At 37.7% G+C, this 21,491-nt stretch overlaps 1 protein-coding gene across 1 annotated transcript; it reads left to right on the top strand.

The window, feature by feature from the left end:
- Positions 1-383: 383 nt before the first annotated feature.
- Positions 384-6,748, top strand: LOC117146257 (protein BCL9 homolog). Its single transcript, XM_033312211.1, has 6 exons — positions 384-549; positions 608-898; positions 1,363-1,572; positions 2,247-4,247; positions 4,560-4,756; positions 4,815-6,748. Exons 1-6 carry the CDS (start codon positions 384-386, stop codon positions 6,354-6,356), a joined length of 4,407 nt encoding a protein of 1,468 aa, XP_033168102.1. The 3' UTR covers positions 6,357-6,748.
- The last annotated feature ends 14,743 nt before the right edge of the window (positions 6,749-21,491 follow it).

Here is a 21,491-nt window from a genome sequence, read left to right as displayed (position 1 = left end):
TTGTTTCTCTTATTATGCGAGCTAATATGTTTATTCCAAAGAATGTTGGCAATTTTCGGCTCCTGCTAACATAACGCACGGTTAAAGTAGTAACACTTGGGTCTCCACGCCCACAATTACTTTATGCTCGCAAGTGTTATTGCATTTGCACATATACATAAAATTGTGGCATAGGATAGGAGAATTCCACATACAGAAATAAAATAAAACAATATAAAGTCCTCCAGTAAAATTTAAAATGATAAAAATGATATAAGCGAATGCATGTGAGTGGTTGAGTGCGTGCGTGAAAGCAGTAAAACGATGGATTTTAATTACGACTCGAGCAATTAGACACACAAGGGATCTTAGGAAGGTCGATTTGAAGGAATTCGATTTCTACGATGCTCTCGACAACAATGCCCCGCAGTCCGCAACCAAACTCCGATGCCTCCTCAACAAGTGCATCTGGATCAAATCCTGGAGTAGCGATCGGAAATGGGGATTCGGCGGCGAGCAGAAGTTCTCCAAAGACCCTTAAAAGCGAACCCTTTTCTACTCTGTCGCCGGGTGAGACTTGTATTGATTTTTCTTTGTGAGGAATTATAACAACTCTCCGTGTTTCCAGATCAAATAAAAGTGACGCCAGACGAAGGTACAGAGAAAAACGGACTATCAACTACTGATAAAGCTGCAACTGGAGGACTCCCAGGCGGTGGAAATAATCTGCCTGAGGGACAAACTATGCTAAGGCAGAACTCAACGAGCACCATCAACTCGTGCCTAGTCGCTTCACCACAAAACTCCAGTGAACACTCGAATAGCAGCAATGTGTCTGCTACAGTGGGCCTTACTCAGATGGTAGATTGTGACGAGCAATCGAAGAAAAACAAATGTAGTGTGAAGGACGAGGAAGCTGGTAAGACTGCCTTACAAATTGTTAAAAAAAATTAAAATGAATTGGCGTTTACCTTTGTTAATCATTTAATTGTTTTTTCCTCACAATGTGTACAATTTTAGTTTTAAACTTGTAATCTTGACTAAAACTTGCGAATCTCGGATCAAAACAGACTAGGATCCGTATTTAAGGCCATAAAATTATTAAAACATCTTGATGGAACACATATCATGGATATATTTAAACATCTCAAGAAAGACATCAAATTCGATAAACTAATGATCAGTTTGGGAATAAATGGCTATACTTTCTAGAAAATATTAATTTAAAAACTTTCTGAGTAGAATGATATGACAGTCACAATAGTTTTCTAGTTAAAACGCTAAAGCATTTTGAATAGCAGTGCTACGCAGATGCTACTAGACGTGTTGTAAAAGCGCATTTTAACAAGATAAATAAAAGTAACCATTAATGTCCCATTTCAGAAATAGGTTCTAATAAAGCAAAGGGTCAAGCAGCTGGTGGCGGCTGCGAAACAGGTTCTACATCCAGTTTGACTGTCAAGGAAGAACCCACCGATGTCTTAGGCAGTTTGGTAAATTTGAAAAAAGAAGAAAGAGAAAATCATTCGCCAACGATGTCCCCTGTTGGTTTCGGTTCAATTGGTAATGCACAGGACAACTCCGCAACGCCGGGTAAGTTTTAAGAGATCCGTATAAAGCTTTGGCTTTTGTGCGCTCTTTCTAATTTTCTCCTTTTAACTGGGTAATTGATAGTCAAAGAACTATTATAGCGTTATCTCCTGCCTTTTAATTTTATTTTAATTAGGAAATAAAATTTATTAATTAACCGGAATTTAAATATCTTCTGAATTAGGGCATACCCTTCCACACATCAGAAATCATTGTAAACGAGAGTGTGCTACTGCATGCTACCAAAAATGATTAGTTTAGAAAAATGGGTGTCGTTTTGCAGGAAGTATTCGTTTTAAAGGATATGTGATTATTTTATTAAACACCTTCAATCGGGACCACTTTTGTTCGACGACTTTTTGGAAAAACAAATGGTTTAGATGGTTTAAAACAGAATTCCACGGTTTCAAATACTAAACCAGGTTTTTGATTTAATTTGAATTGAATGAGAAATTGTGACATTATAGTTAAAATGTTTCATTCCATTAAGGTCAGACAACCACAGCAGATTTTCATTTCTGCGCATATATATAGAAGTCGCCTTCACACAATCTTTTGGAGCGCTTCACCACTACGTGGAGTTCCGCACACAGTGATTTTTGTATAGATTATTTCCGAGTTATATTAATTTTTTATGGTGTATTTTAATAAATATCTTATTTATTTATTTTACTTAGTTAAAATAGAAAGAATTACAAGCGACAGTACCACGGAAAAAAAAGGATCGTCCTTGATAATAAATAATGACGAAATGAGCATGGAAGGCTGCAATCAGTTGAATCCCGATTTTATCAATGAATCTTTAAATAATCCTCCAATTTCGAGCATATTAGTAAGTGGAGTAGGACCAGTACCCGGAATCGGAGTTGGAACCGGGGCGGGGAATTTATTGACTGCCAACGCCAATGGAATCTCCTCGGGTAGCAGTAATTGCTTGGATTACATGCAACAGCAAAATCACATCTTCGTGTTTTCAACTCAGCTGGCCAACAAAGGGGCCGAATCAGTTTTAAGCGGTCAATTTCAAACTATTATTGCTTATCACTGTACTCAGCCTGCGACAAAAAGCTTCCTGGAAGACTTTTTTATGAAAAACCCTCTAAAGATTAACAAGTTACAGCGGCACAATGCCGTTGGAATGCCATGGATAGGCATGGGGCAGGTTGGACTGACTCCTCCTAATTCTGTAGCAAAGATAACACAACAGCAGCCTCATTCAAAGACCGTAGGCCTATTGAAACCCCAATTCAATCAACATGAAAACAGCAAACGTAGTACTGTAAGCGCGCCTAGCAACACTTTTGTCGACCAGTCTGATCCTATGGGCAATGAAACTGATTTAATGTGCTGGGATGGCGGATCCTCAAACACCAATAGGTCTGGACATAACTCACGAAATCATGTAGACAGTATCAGTACATCCAGCGAGTCACAGGCAATAAAGATACTAGAAGCAGCTGGCGTTGATTTGGGACAGGTCACAAAAGGAAGCGATCCAGGTCTGACGACTGAAAACAACATTGTATCACTGCAAGGAGTTAAGGTTCCAGACGAAAACCTTACACCACAGCAGCGGCAACATCGGGAAGAACAGTTGGCAAAAATAAAAAAAATGAATCAATTTCTTTTTCCTGAAAATGAGAATTCAGTAGGAGCTAATGTAAGCTCACAGATAACAAAAATTCCAGGAGATTTAATGGGCATGTCGGGTGGCGGAGGCGGATCTATTATAAATACGACGATGCGACAACAGCATATGCCAGGTAACGCAAAATCTGAGCTCTTATCGGCGACAAGTTCAGGACTTTCGGAAGATGTAATGCATCCAGGGGATGTTATATCAGATATGGGTGCCGTAATAGGATGTAATAATAATCAAAAAACAAGCGTGCAATGTGGATCTGGAGTAGGAGTTGTCACTGGAACAACTGTAGCTGGAATAAATGTCAATATGCATTGCTCAAGCTCCGGCGCCCCGAATGGCAATATGATGGGAAACTCTACGGATATGCTAGCTTCGTTTGGCAACACAAGCTGCAACGCCATCGGAACAGCACCAGATATGTCTAAGGATGTTATAAATCAAGATAGCCGAACCCATTCACATCAAGGGGGAGTTGCTCAAATGGAGTGGTCAAAGATTCAACATCAATTTTTCGAAGAACGCCTCAAGGGGGGCAAGCCCAGACAAGTCTCTGGAACTGTAGTAACACAACAGCAAACCCCTTCTGGAACTGGTGGAAACTCGTCAAACAGCCAGGTGCGACCCCTGCAAGGTCCTCCACCTCCTTATCACTCCACCCAGCGATCTGCGTCAGTACCAATAGCCACCCAATCGCCCAATCCCTCGAGTCCAAACAATCTATCTCTTCCGTCACCGCGTACAACCGCAGCAGTCATGGGCTTGCCGACCAACTCTCCTAGTATGGATGGAACAGGATCATTATCTGGATCTGCTCCACAAGCTAATACTTCGGCGGTCCAGGCAGGCACAACAACAGTGCTCTCAGCAAACAAGAACTGTTTTCAGGCAGACACCCCATCGCCGTCAAATCAAAATCGTAGTAGAAATACCGGATCGTCAAGCGTTCTTACGCATAACTTAAACAGCAACCCAAGTACCCCCTTATCTCATCTATCCCCAAAGGAATTTGAGTCTTTCGGTCAGTCCTCTGCTGGTATGTTATATTTGTTGAATTTTTTTAAGACAAATCAAATATGAATTACGTTTAAAATAAGATTATACATTACATAACCCGGACATTTGATAAAAAAAAATATTAAGGGCTTATAAGTGTATAATTATTATCTGGAAATAAATGATTTTCTGGACCGCCCATTCATTTGTTGAATCCAATTTCTACAGTGGTGGTTTAGAGATAATCTTCTATTACTATTACTATTAAACATGAAAATTCATATCGGGTTAATTCAAAATCGCTATTATTTAATAAGAAACTAAAAATATGTTTATTATAATATTTCTACAGGTGATAATATAAAAAGTAGGCGACCAAGCCCACAGGGTCAGCGGTCACCAACAAATAGTCTAATAGAAGCAAATAAAGATGTAAGATTTGCTACCTCCAGTCCTGGTCTAATTTTTAACCCACATCCACATATGCAAAGCAATTCAAATTCAGCATTAAACGCCTATAAAATAGGCTCTACCAATATACAGATGGAGGTAATATTTAAATATTTTATTTAACGATTTTCTGTTTTAATTTATCTTCTTTTTTCAGCGTCAAACATCAGCACAAGGTGGATCCGTACAATTTACTCGGCGATCCGATAATATTCCGCTAAATCCCAATAGCGGCAATCGGCCGCCGCCAAACAAGATGACTCAAAACTTCGATCCAATCTCTTCTTTGGCACAAATGTCCCAACAGCTAACAAGTTGCGTGTCCAGCATGGGTAGTCCAGCCGGAACTGGTGGTATGACGATGATGGGGGGTCCGGGACCGTCCGACATCAATATTGAGCATGGAATGATTTCGGGACTAGATGGATCAGGAATAGATGCCATAAATCAAAATAACTGTCATTCAATGAATGTCGTAATGAACTCAATGGGTCCCCGAATGCTGAATCCTAAAATGTGCGTCCCAGGCGGTCCAAATGGGCCGCCCGGTTTTAATCCTAATTCCCCCAATGGTGGATTAAGAGAGAATTCCATAGGGTCTGCTTCAATACCTGGCTGTGGGTCAGCAAACTCTCCAAACTTTCAAGGGGTTGTGCCACCTGGTGCCCGAATGATGGGTCGAATGCCAGTCAATTTTGGTTCGAATTTCAATCCGAATATTCAGGTAAAGGCGAGTACCCCAAACACCATACAATACATGCCAGTAAGGGCACAGAACGCCAATAACAATAACAACAATGGAGCTAATAATGTGCGAATGCCACCTAGTCTGGAATTTTTGCAGAGGTACGCAAACCCTCAAATGGGTCCTGTAGGCAATGGGTCGCAAATATGCCCACCATCAGCCTGCGACGGTACTCCTGGAATGCCCGGAATGATGGTGGGACCAGGAGCAGGAGCGATGCTAATGAATTCTTCCGGAGAGCAACACCAGAACAAGATCACAAACAATCCTGGGGCAAGCAATGGCATTAACTTCTTTCAGAATTGCAATCAAATGTCTATTGTTGACGAAGAGGGTGGATTACCCGGCCATGACGGATCAATGAATATTGGTCAACCATCTATGATAAGGGGCATGCGTCCACATGCCATGCGGTCAAATGTAATGGGTGCGCGGATGCAACCCGTTAACAGGCAAATTCAGTTTGCACAGTCATCGGATGGTCTTGACTGTGTAGGGGATCCATCATCATTTTTCAACAACGCTTCCTGCAACAGCGCTGGACCACACATGTTTGCATCATCACAACAGGCCAATCAGACTAAGACACAACACCTGAAGAACATACCTAGTGGTATGTGTCAAAACCAACCGGGACTGGCAGTGGCACAAGGGCAGATCCAACTACAGGGGCAAGGACAGGCGCAGGGTCAGTCTTTAATTGGACCTACTAATTTAATGTCAAATGCAGGAAGTGTTAGTGCTACTAACGGCGTCTCTGGCATCAATTTCGTAGGTCCCTCTTCTACAGACCTGAAGTATGCCCAGCAATATCATAGTTTTCAGCAGCAGTTATATGCTACCAACACCAGAAGTCAACAACAACAACAGCATATGCACCAGCAGCACCAGAGCAACATGATAACAATGCCGCCGAATTTATCACCAAATCCAACGTTCTTTGTCAACAAATAAACGTCTAAATTTTTGCCGCCCTCGCCATGTATTGTTTACTAGTCTCCAAATTAAGACATGCATCTCTAGATAAGATTTTTGAAGCTTATTTACGTAGGTGTTTTTACAACGGAGAAAATAAACGTTTGGATATGCAAATGATAACGTTGGAAACAACATAATTTACTTGCAACTTTTAGAAGTAATGTCGAAGTTAAATGTAGAATATGTAGTTTAACATAATAGGTCATCTGTACAAATAATTAAACATCGAAATTTTAGTTACCAGCAGCTATTTTCTGTTATGATTTAATATGTGTGCTGCTCTCTCTGTGTTAAATGAAATTATAATATATATATAAATGTAAAACGCTATTGATATATATTGCTCTCAACTGTATTGTAATCAATATTAAGAGAACTGTAAATTCTTCCATATAAAGGTATTGAAAAAAGCACTGTGTTTACTTTTGTGCTTATTTTTAAAGAATGGAAACAGACCTAGTTCGCTGGGATGATAACCATCTTTCGCTGCAAAATTGAGAGTCTCCGCTGTTATTATACATTATTATAAATTTCAAACAGAAGTATTTACAGAAAATGGCGGAGCCCTCGTTAGAAAAAAAGTGGTTTGCGCTGAAGTAAGTAGGGCTTAACGGATTCAATTGAATTGATCATACTGACTAGAAAAAAATTGTTTTTCCAGAAATGTGAGTGTATTACAGTTTTATACCTTACTCGTAGAGTAAAAGGGTGTACTAATTCGTTCAAAAATATGCAACAGGTAGAATGAGGCCTAGAAATAGCATTCGTTGGAAAATCTAAATTCTATACTTCAACGCGAAGGCGAAACTTCGTAATAACTTGTAGAGATAAAGCGTATACTTGGTTGTTTGAAAAGTATGTAACACGTAGAACGTCAAGATCTACGAAACTATAAACGTCAGAAGATTGAGATTTGAGAAAGATCACAGAGACAAAGAAGCCAACATATTTAAAAAAATTTTAAATCTTTATTCAACTCATTATTTTTGTCCCATTTTCTATTGGCTTGGCAGAAAAATGTATAAATTAGTAACGGATTGTCAGGGAACTCGACTATAGCGATATCTATTGTTTTTGTCGATTTTGTTAACATTTCTTTGAGAAAAATCCTAATACTGTACGCTTAAGTGTTTTATTTGATCAATACTAAATCAACACCTGCACTTTTATCAGTCAGTGTCGTCAGTGGCGTCAGTGTCTTTTATGTCTTATTTATAGATTTTTGCGTAAAACTGCTGAGCACTGATATCGCCTGCGTCTTATATGTTGGTTTTGATATTGACTTGTTTCTTGTTTCACAAGACGCCTGTTTCTGCCCAATAAACTTTTTAAATGGCAAGTGTACGTTGAGATTAAAGGAATGTCCAATATGACTAATCAATTTATACAGTGAGAAACCCAAATGGGAACCAGTGATGTCAACAAACGTCTGTTGTCCTTGAACTGTAAGATGAAAGAGAACAAATTAAAATTCATTTAAAAGTTTTGTTGTATAAAAAGAAAAGAATTAATTAATTACGTATCCAGCCCAGTCGCTATAGAAAGGTCCGTATGTCCAACTGTCTGTCCATCCACCCGTTTATAATCTTAATAGACTGTCAGTTTTTAAGCTATCTACCACCAAAACCACCAAGGAAATCGATCTCCTAGGCAACAGCCGAGAGAGAATGCAATAGTCGAGTTCCCCGCCTATCAGACACCCGTTATTCAGCTAGTGTGAATGCGAACACGAAATTTCATAATAAATAAAATTATGAAGAAGTATCCAAAACATTATAAAAAATGTGGGCGTGGTAGTTTTTGGTGGTTTTAGGACATTAGAGTGGGTGGGGCAAAAAGGCTTTTTTGCAAATCGATAGAAACTTACAAGACTAATACAAATGAGAAAAATAGATGACGGTTTGTGGCCGTTAGAGTGGGCGTGGTCAACAAACTTACGCTGCGTCTTTGTCTCTAGAATCTGTATGCTGAATCTCAACTTTCTAGCTTTTATAGTTCCTGAGATCTCGACGTTCATACGGACAGACGCACATGGTTAGATCGATTCGGCTATTAATCCTGAACAAGAGTATATATACTTTATATGGTCGGAAACGCTTCCTTCTGCCTTTTACATACTTTTCAACGAATCTAGTATACCCTTTAACCAAAGACACTAGAATAACAAGATTCGTAAGGTCATACGTTTTTTTTCACACGATTTTTTCGGGCTGGCTCTAGATTTTTGTTAACGAGCGAGAGAGCGGAGAGCTCTACAGCTCTTTATTAGTTCTTTATTAGTTCTTAGACTTGAAATCTATTTTATTCATGATACATTTTGTTTTTCAATCATTTAGTAATTAATTAGTAATAGCCGAATCCTATGTACATAATATCACAAAGTATATTTCAAAAATTACTTTATATTAGACTAATTTTCATTGGACGTGTGTAAATTAGAGTATACATTTTTTAGTAAACATCGATTCTTAAGTGCTTATGATCGCACGCCGGCTCTCAAGATATCAAATTTGCATTTGCATAGGTGTGTATTATTTTTATGAAATATATTTATTTTTAAGTATTTCATTTTTTTGGAAAATTTATATTATAAATTACAAAAGCTATAATAACAATTCCAGATCGCAACTTTATTCTTTTATAAGTTGAAATATTGATGAACTTAATATTAATGGTGTAAAAGGTACTGCACACAGTACCCTGTTGAAGTTTTGCAACAAAATTGGGCAAAACTCCATATAAATATGTAAATTCGTTTCTTGGATCAAAATGGATTTCGGCCCGAAAATCGTCTACCATCGCAAGTAAGCCAATTCTATTTTTACATTTTTTAAGCTCTCAATTTTACACGAGCGGAGCCACCAAAATAGTGACCACGCCAGTACTGGTTTTGCACTATGCAGCTATGCGCAGAACTGATGATAACGAATGGAGTTGTCGGGTTTCACGGTCCTTAGCTTATGAAGACCGAACAGCAACCTTCTCGACCTCAGCTTCTTCATGTCTTGTTAGTCAATGTCGAAGTGGACTGTCTCAGAACGTTTAATTCGTCCACCAGTACAGTTCTGCATCATGCGTTCGGAGATCTCGAGCTCTTATTATGACGGACACGGTGTCCGTCACGCTCTTAATGCTTTATCAGATATGACCATGGATCTCAGATGTGACCCCTCTATCTTCTTTAATTTGCGTAAATATCGGCTATACTATCATTGAAAGTATGATAGCAGCTGCTAATACTGTATTTTTTAAGGTACAAATATACTAAGCCGATACCAGTTTGTTTTCTTCTGAACTGTTCGGTGTTCATTAAAAAAACCCACGGATTAATACAGTATTATTTGGGACAATGATTGATGACTTCATAGTTGTTCCTTAACGTACATTAATGCATAGGTACTACCAATGACTCTAGAATTCTATTGTCTTTGGTACTACACAGACAAATGATTCACCTTCATGTACACGCAAATAATCACTAATGTTAAATGTATCATATTTTCCCGGCCAGCTTAGGCAGGTGAGCCTCACTTGAAATTCTTAGCTCTTTTTCATGTTACATAGTGTGTAAAAGTGTTTCCCGAGACGAAGAGTGTAAAGTCCCTTGACTGTTTTGGCGGCGTTTGGTGCTTCCTTGACCCTTTGTCTCGCGGTCGTTCAGGGATTTCTGTAGTTCCAAACAATATAAAGAATCACTTATCCTATCCGCCAACCTTTGACTTCCATGCAAATGTTTTAATCTCCGTGAATCATCTGACTACGTTTTGCTTTACATTTCTCTATCGTTCTCTCTTCGACGGTCCTTATCTTATTGACAATCTCATGCCTTGTAGTTAGCCAGGAGTTGGCTTTTTAATTTATATACTCGCATTGAACAACTATACTTCTCTCGGAGAATTATCTCTATTGCATTTGTTTATTGACCAATCTTTAATAAACTTGTTGACATATGTGTACGGTCTTCCGCGGTGCACTCATGGATGTGACCAATGCTTAATGAAGGCCCTATGTATTTGGATGGCAATAAAAACATTTTCTATTAGTATTGTTTTTTTAGCAATATTTATTATTTGTTTTTGAAAATTCCAAAACTGTTATGGTTTCTTAAATAATAATAAGGACAGCGTCTGTTGTATTCATACGCAGTACATGTTCTAGAAATAATCGGGAGAAGTCTTTATAGCTCAATTGTAGTGTGACACTTGTAAAATAAGGGTGTAGTCTTTTCGATGAAAAGTAAGTAACAGCAGGAGGAAGCGTTTCCGACACTATAAAATATATACATATATACATTCTTGATCATGATCACTAACGCTCGGGATCTATAAAAGCCAGAAAGTTAAGATTAGACATTCAGATTCTAGTGACGCCGAATCTATGCAAGCTTGATTCAGTATATTGCCACACCCACAAACCGCCCAAGTCTGCCACGCCACGTTTTTTAATATTTATATTTATATTTATTTACTTTAACTCTACCAGTAACGGGTATAAATAGTCTTATATTTTTTTAATAAAAAAATTTTATTATTTTGGTAATATGTTTCAATTCCTCATGTGTCATTTATGTATATATTATATAACGTTTGCAAGGCGAGAACATCCTTAAAGAGCACCTCTTAATAGTTACTTTAGTTAAAAATTAATTAAATACATATGCCAAGCAATAAACCGACCTTACTGTTATTTTAACTGAAACTGTACCTTTATGAATTAAAGTCATTACTCTAAAGTAATACTCTTAAATAACTGTTACAAAATATGTATACGAAATAAAGAAACAGCGATTGCAACGTTATTGAGTTGCCGAATCTGATTACGTTCTTGATGGGGGTGAGTATTCTGGAAATGAAAGAAAACAAAATGGTTGGCCGAACGAACATTCGTCGGAACCATCCACAATACAAATACAAATCCACCCTCATTTTGCGGAAGAGTTTTGCACTTACAAAAACAAAAATAAGAAAAAGAAGAAAGCTGACAAATGGGACACTCCTATTTCTGCAAACTAAACAAAATGGTGTAGAGAAATGATAAATATGTACATAAATTGTTGAAGGAACACTTGTTTGGAAATGCCAATTCCTAAAATGTGTATTATTTACATACTTAAGTATTATAAAGGACGTTTTGTGTGTAAAGAAGTATATTGAACAAAATCTGACTTTGAAATTTACATAAAACCAGAAAACTTGCATGTTGTAGAAGAAAATTTTTTTTCTTAATTCTTGATCCTTAGCACGCCATTTGTATGTATAATAGTATAATATATAATTATATATATGAAAGATATTTGAATGATATTCACATTGGCTTTATAGACCAATTTTTGGTTTTGAAAATAAATTGTTACCATCTTTATAGAGCTAACTGGCTAAGTTAACTGGGACGTCTTTAAAACATGCTGATTTTTATAATTTTTCAATTCCTGTTTCGTAGTATTACATTTTTATGATTAGGTGCCAATAATGCGAAACATATAGGCAAATGTCTAATTAAATGCAATTATAGTTTACATGATTTTGCTGACTATTCCTATGGAAGTAATACCTGTGCGCACCTATTTTAGGGCTAATGCGAGCTGCTATTTAAATTTTTAGCAAATCTATAAAGTCTTAAAGAAGTAAATTTATAAAAGTATTTGAAATTTGTAAATTAGAATTACCAAACCCACGTCCAAAATTATTGAAATCTGATCTTTTGGAATCTGTTAAAAGTTAATCTGTTAAAATTTTCAGCACTGCATGCTGCTTGCATGTCCCTATATATTTCCCACTTCCTTAAGCTGATTAATTAGAATATAATAGTCTCGGCCATCGACTAAAAGCGTTCTCCCTTGACTTCACTGGAATATAATTTTTTAATAACTGATAGCAATCGGAAGCCAAGTTTATTTGTGTACTTTGTATCCATTCTAGTACATTCTTGTTATAATACGACCATAGCACTAATTCCCATTTTTTATGAATATAATAACCCGGGTCTCAGATCGGTTTTACACGAATTAGAATTCACTACGAGTATTAGACTTATATTCCAGCTTCAATAGGTATCAATATTCTGCAACACAAGCGTATGTTGATAAGGCACGTCATTCATCCTCCTCCACACATGTTTGCGATAGCTCCTTTGAAACTCAACTGCGGCGGTACGAAGCGAAACACTAAGTGAGACAATGTAAGGGAAAACTGTTTGCCAAAAGCAACTGAGACTTCATATTCACATGTGAGAGCGGATGTGTGGTGAGTTGCGCTACGGAAAACCATGCTCGGGCCAAGGGGTAAAGGAGAAGAGCAGCGCAGGACATTTAGAAAGGCTCGATTGTTGCATATGTCTGATTTGAGACCCAACAGAACCAGTCTGACCAGTTTATAGCGGTCCTGATTCCAGTTGCCGAAGGTCGGACGCTTATGCAAATTTAAACCAACTGACCCAACCCCAACTCGCATGGCCATCTGGCTCGGCCTTGCCCAACCCGACTACCCAGCTAACCCAACCCCGTTTGCTGTTCCGAACTGATTTGGCTTAGCGTGAGAAAACCAGTTTCCTCGATGTGTTCCGTCCCCTTGGTCAGACCATCAAGTGTCCGGTAACCTAACGTCCAGAATGAGGACTAGGAGCAGGAAAACGACACAGTCATAGGAAGACCGGAGCGCAGCTGCAAGCCGGAGTTCTTCATGAACGACATTGACTCACTGACGCACATAAGAGTCAGTGGGGTGGGTTATTTCCAGTTCAAGATCTCGTCATTTGCATATGAAGGTATCGTGCCAACAAGAACAACAAACGATCCCTACTGAGAGTTGTCAGCGCCTTGGACGAGCCAAGCTTTGGGCGAAGCAGTTTCAGAGTGTCCCTACCCCTTGTTTGTTTTTTTTTAAACAGAGTCACTTGTTATCTAGTCAATAATGTTTATTCAACAGAGAAGGAAAATCGCCCTTTCCAGGACCACTGTACAAAATTATACGCGACTGTACCAAGAACATCATTAGTGAAGTCTTCTTTCGGTATTTACTCCTGCCCGCTATCGAATAGCCATTCATCCCATTTTCCGTCCCCAGCACTTTCTTCTTTCTTGGCCTTGCTTTCCATCCATTCCTCTCCTTGCGCAAGACGATGATTTAAAAATTTAATGCCTCGCGGCTATTAATGAAAGAAAATGCTCGCGTAATAAAACAAAACGCAATTCTGGGCCAAGTCGGCATGGGGGTGGAAATGGACCTTAGAATTGAGTAGCGATGGTGGGCGGTGGTGGTGATGTTGGTGGGTGTGGGTGTTCGCTGTTCGGTTGTCCAAATGGGCCGGGCTGATATAAAATGGGACGCGGGAAAGCGCCGGTATTGGAGGCGAGAAAAATCAAAAGAAAAGAAATAAACATGGCGCGTGTTTGCAAAAAAAAAACCAAATTTTAAATTCAAATATTGATGATAATGGCGTGGAAGCATAGCTCAGCGCTATCGTAATGCGATGGAAACCGATTTTCTTTGGTAGAGGCAGTGCTGCCCTCGAAGGGGGTTTTTGGAAGGATTCTGATTCTAATAGATGGAGGATTGAGAGTGTAGGAGTATAGCTTCTGGGGTCTGGGTCTTAAAAGGTTCACGACGCAACTCTTGAATGGTGGTTGCTTTTCGTGATATTTAAATTATTTTCTCTAGATTTCTTAAACACGCCCAATGGGATACAAAGCCAAACGTGGACGAATTTTTACAACTTAACCCCAGTTAAAGATATTTTATAGCAGTATAACATACTTGTGGATAAACGCGAATGATGTTTGATCAGAGAACACTCTGGTAGCAATAGTATTTGGAATTCGCGCCCAGAAAACATATTATAATTCAACTTTACGACTTTTTTCCTATTTTTATTCAAGTCAACAAAACAGTATTAAAACACGAAATATTTATTTTTTACATATCCAATTTTAAATGATTTTCGTAACTCAGAGGGCAAATTTTAGAAATTCGACAACATTGGTTTAGGGCGATGTTTTCATCAATTTAATAAATGATCAGATAATGATAGAGACTATATTTTTAATATTAATATAACTGATGCGGTTAGACTTGCGACTTATTAATGGTATTTAATGTCAAATACAATGTTTTAAAACAGACAGTCCCTTGAAATTTATATTTTAATTAGTTAATAAATAGATAATAATTATTATTTTCAAATATTCAAGTTAAAATATATATTAAAATAATATATATATATTGGAGAGAGAATGAGCGAAGAAATTATAAGAACTAGGGGAAAGCTTTTGTTCTTTTCCCTTAAGAGAGATGAGGGAAATTTAGACACGAAAATCATGGAAATTAAAAGGGGAAAAATTAAGGAGAAATGTGTTTTTGTTCTTCTTCTTTAAGAGAGATAAAGGAAATTTAGGAAAGGGAAGTAATTTGCCTTATGGTAGGAAGTCATAGCACCATTGCAGTTAACGTTGATAAGGCCCAGTCGTCAAATTTTTCTCTAAAAGATATCGGGCTTAAATATGAGTAAAATTTATAGATAAAATTATATATTAAATATTTATGTCGTAGAAAATCATGATGAAGTCTGTTTACCATCTACCAAAAATGATATTATATTATTTTACCTTTCTAACGTTTTTTCCAAAAATCACAGTTATTCATGCAAAATTGAGTAATATCATGATGTTACAATACATACAAAATTCAAAGCGTTATTCAGTCATTAGGTAGATTTTCGTTTCCTAACTTGTTTCGTAAATGGTGTATTGACTCTAATTAATATTCCAATTGGACAGATAATCTCCAATTGGGTTAAGGTGGCACCTATTTGTGAAAAGTAAATGTACATTTAGCTGCATGTTAACAGCATGTTTATATTATTCAAGACTAAGCTTTTAAAATACAGAGAATTTTTAAGCACGATTTTTGCTCTTCTCATTTTTATTTACTTAGTTATCACTCTTAACTGTCTTTCTACAGAAAGCGACATCTTGTGTCAAGTAGATGGGATATTGCGTTCAACCACCAGATGGTGCTTGCTTCCATTTAGATGTATAGTTTTCATAATTTACACCACACACACGACGCATTTTGACATTACCTGTTTTTGTCTACTGAAGACATAATACAAACGTAAAGTTGAAAAGCCCAGCTTAATTCGTTCAAATTTTTCGTATATCTATGAAATATTTTTTTTTCGATAACGCAGCTCGGATATTAGGCTCTTATTGTAGTTCTAGTTTTGGACTTACTTAAAAAAAATGTACCACTTTCTGTCAATTCTCGATTTAGTCTATTTTTACTCCAAATTTTTCGTCGTATACTTCAGAATAGACAGCAAGTCTACATGTTTTTAAACTCGACCATGAAAGTCGTGTCATTAGCTTCAATGCCAAATAATATATAGAATATATATGTGTGTCGAATAACGCCTTCAGGTATAAGCATTCAACCAACAATAATAAAATAATACTAACAATAACAGATATTATATTTTGAGACGATTATTATCAGAATTTATAATTGATCGTAACTCTTCATCATTTCGCTGTCATAGGAATGCCTTTAATAAGTACGTCCTCTGTTTATTATCATAAAACGTTCTAATTCTTAACCAGTTTTTAAACAATATACGTACTCTGAAATGAAGAAGACAAAATGCTGAAGACAAAATGATGTAAAATCTGGGTATGACTTTTCAATAAAGTTTATAAATATAGTTTACTTTTCGAACCGATAAAATTTGGCACTCAGGACAATTCCAGTTTAAAACACCAACATTAACATTTGAATATGTATACTAGTTTATAAATTTAAACACCGCTAAAGTGAAGTGGCATGGGTTGAACCACCGTTTCCTCACAGACGCGGTCCAAACTCATAAATTTCTTCTAGTTCTCGCGTGTAACGCCTCTGGAGGTGGAGGTCTGAGCCAAACGTCTTGTCTCAAGTGTGGAGGCAGCGCGAACTCTGCCGACCAATCAAATAGCGCTGCCGCCTACGTCGTAGAGCAAGTCTAATGATTTTCTTTGAGTTAGGTGTTGTTTCTCTCAAGCGAGTGTGTATACATAGGGGTGAAACAACATATATGTATATGTATGTGCCAAATTAAATATGTACTGCGGCACCATAATTAGGAAAATCTCGCGAGCTGTGGTTATATATGTACGTATTTATACGTGGTTCAAAGAGTTCGGCATTAAAGTTTTGTAAACATTTTTCAAGCGCGTAAAATTAAGTTAAGCCACAGAGGAACTGTATCATAGCTTTTGTGACTCGACTGTACTTCAAAGTGTGATGAAAATATATTGAAGTTATTTACAGTTTTATAATTGGGTCCCTGGGTGTTGTTGTTCATAAATTGTTCGTCATTTAAAGTAAATCCATATCGAATGGCAATTTATGCCTACTCAGATGGTCATTTCAAGTATTGTACAAACTATGAACACCAATCTTAGTTTTACACCAATCTGCATAAATCATTCCCATAGGTCTTTTTATACACGTTACTCGTAGTGAGGGGTTATACTAGATTCGTTAAAAAGTAGGCGTTTCCGACCATATAAAAGTGTATGTATATTCGTGATCAGGATCAATAGACGAGTCGATCTAACCATTGCCGTATGTCCGTCCGTCCGTATAAGCGTTTAGATCTCAGGAACTATAAAAGCCATAAGGTGAGATTAAGCATACCGATTCTAGAGACATTGACGCCCAAGTTTGTTGATCCATGTTGCCACGCCCACGCTTTTGACTAATTTTTCTATTTTTTTTCGTGTTTTTATTAGACTTAGTCCTTTCTTAGTCCACACCTTAGATCATTAAAATTAATTTTTTTTTCCTTAATTGCTACCGTTATTCCTTGAAAATGTGGAAAATTTTTGGGTCTCATTTGGACCAGCTAACTAACGGGTATCTGATAGTCGGAGAAGTTGAGTATATCATTCTCTCTTGTTCTATTGCAGTATATAGTCCGAGTGGATGCTATTAATGTATCATATAGGCGACTTAGCTATATTTCTTCTTCATTTTAAATCCTGTTTTTCGTTTCGTTAGTATAAAAATATAATGGTTAGTATAAAAATATATTTACCAAAACAATATGTTATTATGCTAAATATAATATTCGACCGCTATCTATGTATATGTATAAATGATCGAACTAACAGATCTTTCGCGAATTTCGGTGTCCATCGAACCAGAGTTTATTTTCGCTATCTGCAATGCATAGAAGTATAGCTAAAAAATAAGTTAAAAAAGGCACGCTAAGAATAACGCGGCAACAGTGTTCACCAATGGCATGCATTCGTTTGGGAGATGAGTAGCAACACGGTTGGTTCCTATTGGCTTGGATGTCTTTCTATGCTCTGCTCATTGCACACCTTTTCCATCCACGCCCATGCATTTTTATTAAGTTTACGCGAAAATTTCGCGTTTTATTATTAACCGTCGGTTTCATTTACACAGCGATGACTTTATTTTCAGGTTTACCAGTTCCTAAGAAATATATATGTGTGTACTTTACTATGGGTTGACTAATGCGCAATTTAAAAAAAGGGGAGAAAGCCAGTTTTAGAATTAATTTTCATTTCAGAAAAGATAACTTAACCAAACCAGTTACTCCAGTAAATTTTCTCATAGTTTAATATTCTTTTCTTGGGTACAAAAAGACAATTAAACCCAAAAATTACTTGACCGTTGTCAGTAGTCAAGACGCCTGGCCGATTCCACCCCTTTCGGCAGCGACTTAATTCTCACGAAAGCGGCTCGGGCAACACCAAGAGCAAGAACATCGAAGTGAACCTGATTTTTCTGATTACTTGTAGAGTAAAGCGGTATACTAGATTCGTTCAAAAGTATGTACCAGGTAGAAGGAAGCGTTTCCGCCCATATAAAGTATATTTAAAGTATATTTAAAGTTCGGGAACCAAATTGATCTGGCATGTCCCTCTGTCTGTCCGCATGAATGTCGACAGTTCAGAACCTATAGAAGTTAGAGAGTTGAGTTGAAACATACAGTTTCCAGAGACAAAGACGCAGCGCAAGTTCGTTGACCCATGTTGCTACGACAACTCTTACGCCTACAAACTGCCTAAAACTGACACGCCCAAACTTCTGCAAAAAAAAATTGGTAAATATAAATACCCCCACCAATATCGATATCCCAGAAAAATGATGACTTTTCGCGTTAGCATCTCCACTAGCTGAGTAACGGGTATCTGATAATCGTGGAAGTCGACTATATCATTCTCTCTTGCTTGATATATGTACATATGTATGTAGGTGCTACACCTACAAAACTTTTCAAAATCCAATTTCCCCACTATCCACTATACGTTCAAGGACGAGGGAACCGTGAGTCCAGCCGTAAGAGCTTCTTTGGCTATCGGAAGAGCGACCGAGTGTTCCGTGAACGTTCAATCTAGCTGGCATGCGGTCCGGGCAACCGGACGCTGTTGTTGAAGCATGCGCACAGTTGCAGAGCCCATTTGCATTTGGTCAGTGGTCAGTGCCGAAGAGCATATGTCAGCTCTTATTGCAGTAAAAGAGCCTTGACTGCAGCTTGGGAGGTATACTTTAGTATGAGTCCCTGTTGAGTCGATTCCAGTCAGTCAGTTCACTAGTTTAATTCAGCTTGGATATAAGAAGCATAATTTGTACACGCCGGTGCTTGGAATAGTTTCCGCAGATGATAAAAGAACTACCGTTGGTTAGGACTAAAATAGTTTTAAATACCACTATAACTTATATAAATTAACATTAATGAAAAGCAGATTTAACTATTTAAAGATTTAAAAAGTAATTCGTAGAAGGCGATAATAGTAGAGTAATAAACAAGAATACGAGCAGAAAATTCGTTATTTAGCGGGTTACAATATCTTCTTTTAAATCACTGGTGTACGGACGCATCCTTCCAACACTATAAACTTTAAATATTCTTAATCATGATCACTAGTCGAGTCGATATGTCCGTCTGCCGTGTCCGTCTGAACGTCGATCGGGAACTATCACTAGCTGAGAAACGGGTATCTGATATTCACTCACTTGTTTGTTAAAACTTTTCGAAGTAATTTACACATTGTTACAAAATGCCTTGTAAATTTGTTACCTAAGCCAAAATCTTTAAGGTAAAAAATCCATGTAATTATGAAAGGTAGTTATCTTTAAGTATGTATATCTATTCTATTTCCGTCCCTAAGAAAAGGCGTTTCCACACTATGTACAGCTTAGGTTGAGCGGATATTTTTCCCAACGCCAACGAAAATTCTCGCTGGCTGTTCAAGGGGCGTGGTCTCGCAGCTTGTCGCGCACGCCATTTAAGGAAGAACAAGTTGGTTGGGTGGGGCAAGTTTTTGGGATAGGGGTGAGTTTTCCTTGCATAAGCCCAACACTGTAAAGTTAAAATTGTAATGGCGGAGAGGTTTAAAGAATTTTGACGCATACACAAACAACTGATACCTCCGCGACGCAAAATCATCGGTGGAAAAGGTTTTGGGGTCGAAGAAAGTTTGGGACTTTTTCGTGAGCACTTAGCTCACATGTAGACTGCATATCAAACCCGGGCATGTACATGTATGCTTCCTCAATCCACAACGCAGTATACACATAGGTTTCTACATAAAATTCGGAGTATGTGCCAGAGGTTGTACATACAAAAACACCCTCATTATGTTAAGCAGCGCAGCTAGAAACTTGCGGCTTTGCTTACTTCGAAGAAAAAGAAGGTGAAGAAAGGGAAATGTCTGGAAAACGCGCAGTCGATGGAGAACAGAATGGAACAGCCGATGGAGAAGCGCTTTTGGAAAGAGGCTGAAAGGCAACCCCTGGTTTGGCATTGGTTGAGGTTTCTCAAGTCATTGTTCTCGCGTAAAAATTACAAGACGGGCGTGGTATACATACATCAACTAATCCCTGTCTCAGTCAGAGTTATACGATGCGTTATTCAGGTAGATACAGTAGATATAGAGAAATTATAAATTTTGTGTCTTTGTACACACAGTATACGTATTTATGTATCAAGTAAATTTAATTTATTTAATCGTTTCCCATTTTTGAAAATTGGGGGACTGACAGTCTTAACCGAATTATGAGCTTAAGATTGGACTTGGCTAAAACGGTTTAATTGAGAAAAAATACTGGAGGCTAGCTTCTGCAGCAAAAGCTTACATAACAACCTTCCAGAAAATATCTATATAAAAAACTAGAAAGAACGCTGTTTAGTTCCGCGGCAATCAGTTACTCAGCTAGTGGAATTTTTATACCCGTTACTCGTAGAGTAAAAGGGTATACTAGATTCGTTGAAAAGTAGGCAGGAGGAAGCTTTTCCGACTGTATAAAGTATATATATTCTTGATCATGATCAATAGACGAGTCGGTCTAGCCATGACCGTCTGTCCGTATGAACGTCGAGATCTCAGGAACTATAAAAGCTAGCGGGTTATGATTCAGCTTGGTGCCACGCCCACTCTAATGCCCACAAACCGCACCAAACTGCCACACTCACACTTTTTATAAATGTGTTCATATTTCTAAACATTTTTATTAGTCTTGTAAATTTCTATCGATTTGCGAAAAAACTTTTGGCCAAGCCCACTCTAACACATTTTTGACACTTTTTAAATTTTTTCTCATTTTATTCTCCAATATCTAAATACCTTCACCAATATGATGAACTTTCGCGTTAGCATCTCCACTAGCTGAGTAACGGGTATCTGATAGTCGGGGAACTCGACTGTAGCATTCTCTCTTGTTTTTGTAATCTTTATTTTCGAAAGGCATGCGGGGAATTCCGACTCCCCTTAGTGACCTTGGCAGCCCATTTAGGCGCTCCGGCTAACTAGCTGTTTCTAAATTTATAAAATTTATAAAAACAGATAACAAGTTGTATCATTGTCAGTGTCTACTAACCTCCTTGAAGGTCATCAAAGAAGTGGAAGAGTGAAGGAAAAATTTAAACATTTTTCTGACGTATCTATAGAAAATGGGAAAAACAATATAATTCTACAAAGGATCTACAATCTACAAAGATTACAGCTCCTATTTGGAAATACGGTTTTCAAATCTGGGGCTTGGCTTGTGAAATCTGATCTGATCTGCTTGTGAAGACTGGTCATTGGTTGCGATTTGAAGCTGACCA

Source organism: Drosophila mauritiana, chromosome 4 (assembly GCF_004382145.1).
Source record: "Drosophila mauritiana strain mau12 chromosome 4, ASM438214v1, whole genome shotgun sequence".
Lineage (NCBI taxonomy): Eukaryota > Metazoa > Arthropoda > Insecta > Diptera > Drosophilidae > Drosophila > Drosophila mauritiana.
The sequence above is the reverse complement of the archived record's forward strand: the minus strand, read 5'-3'. Positions and strand labels throughout refer to the sequence as shown.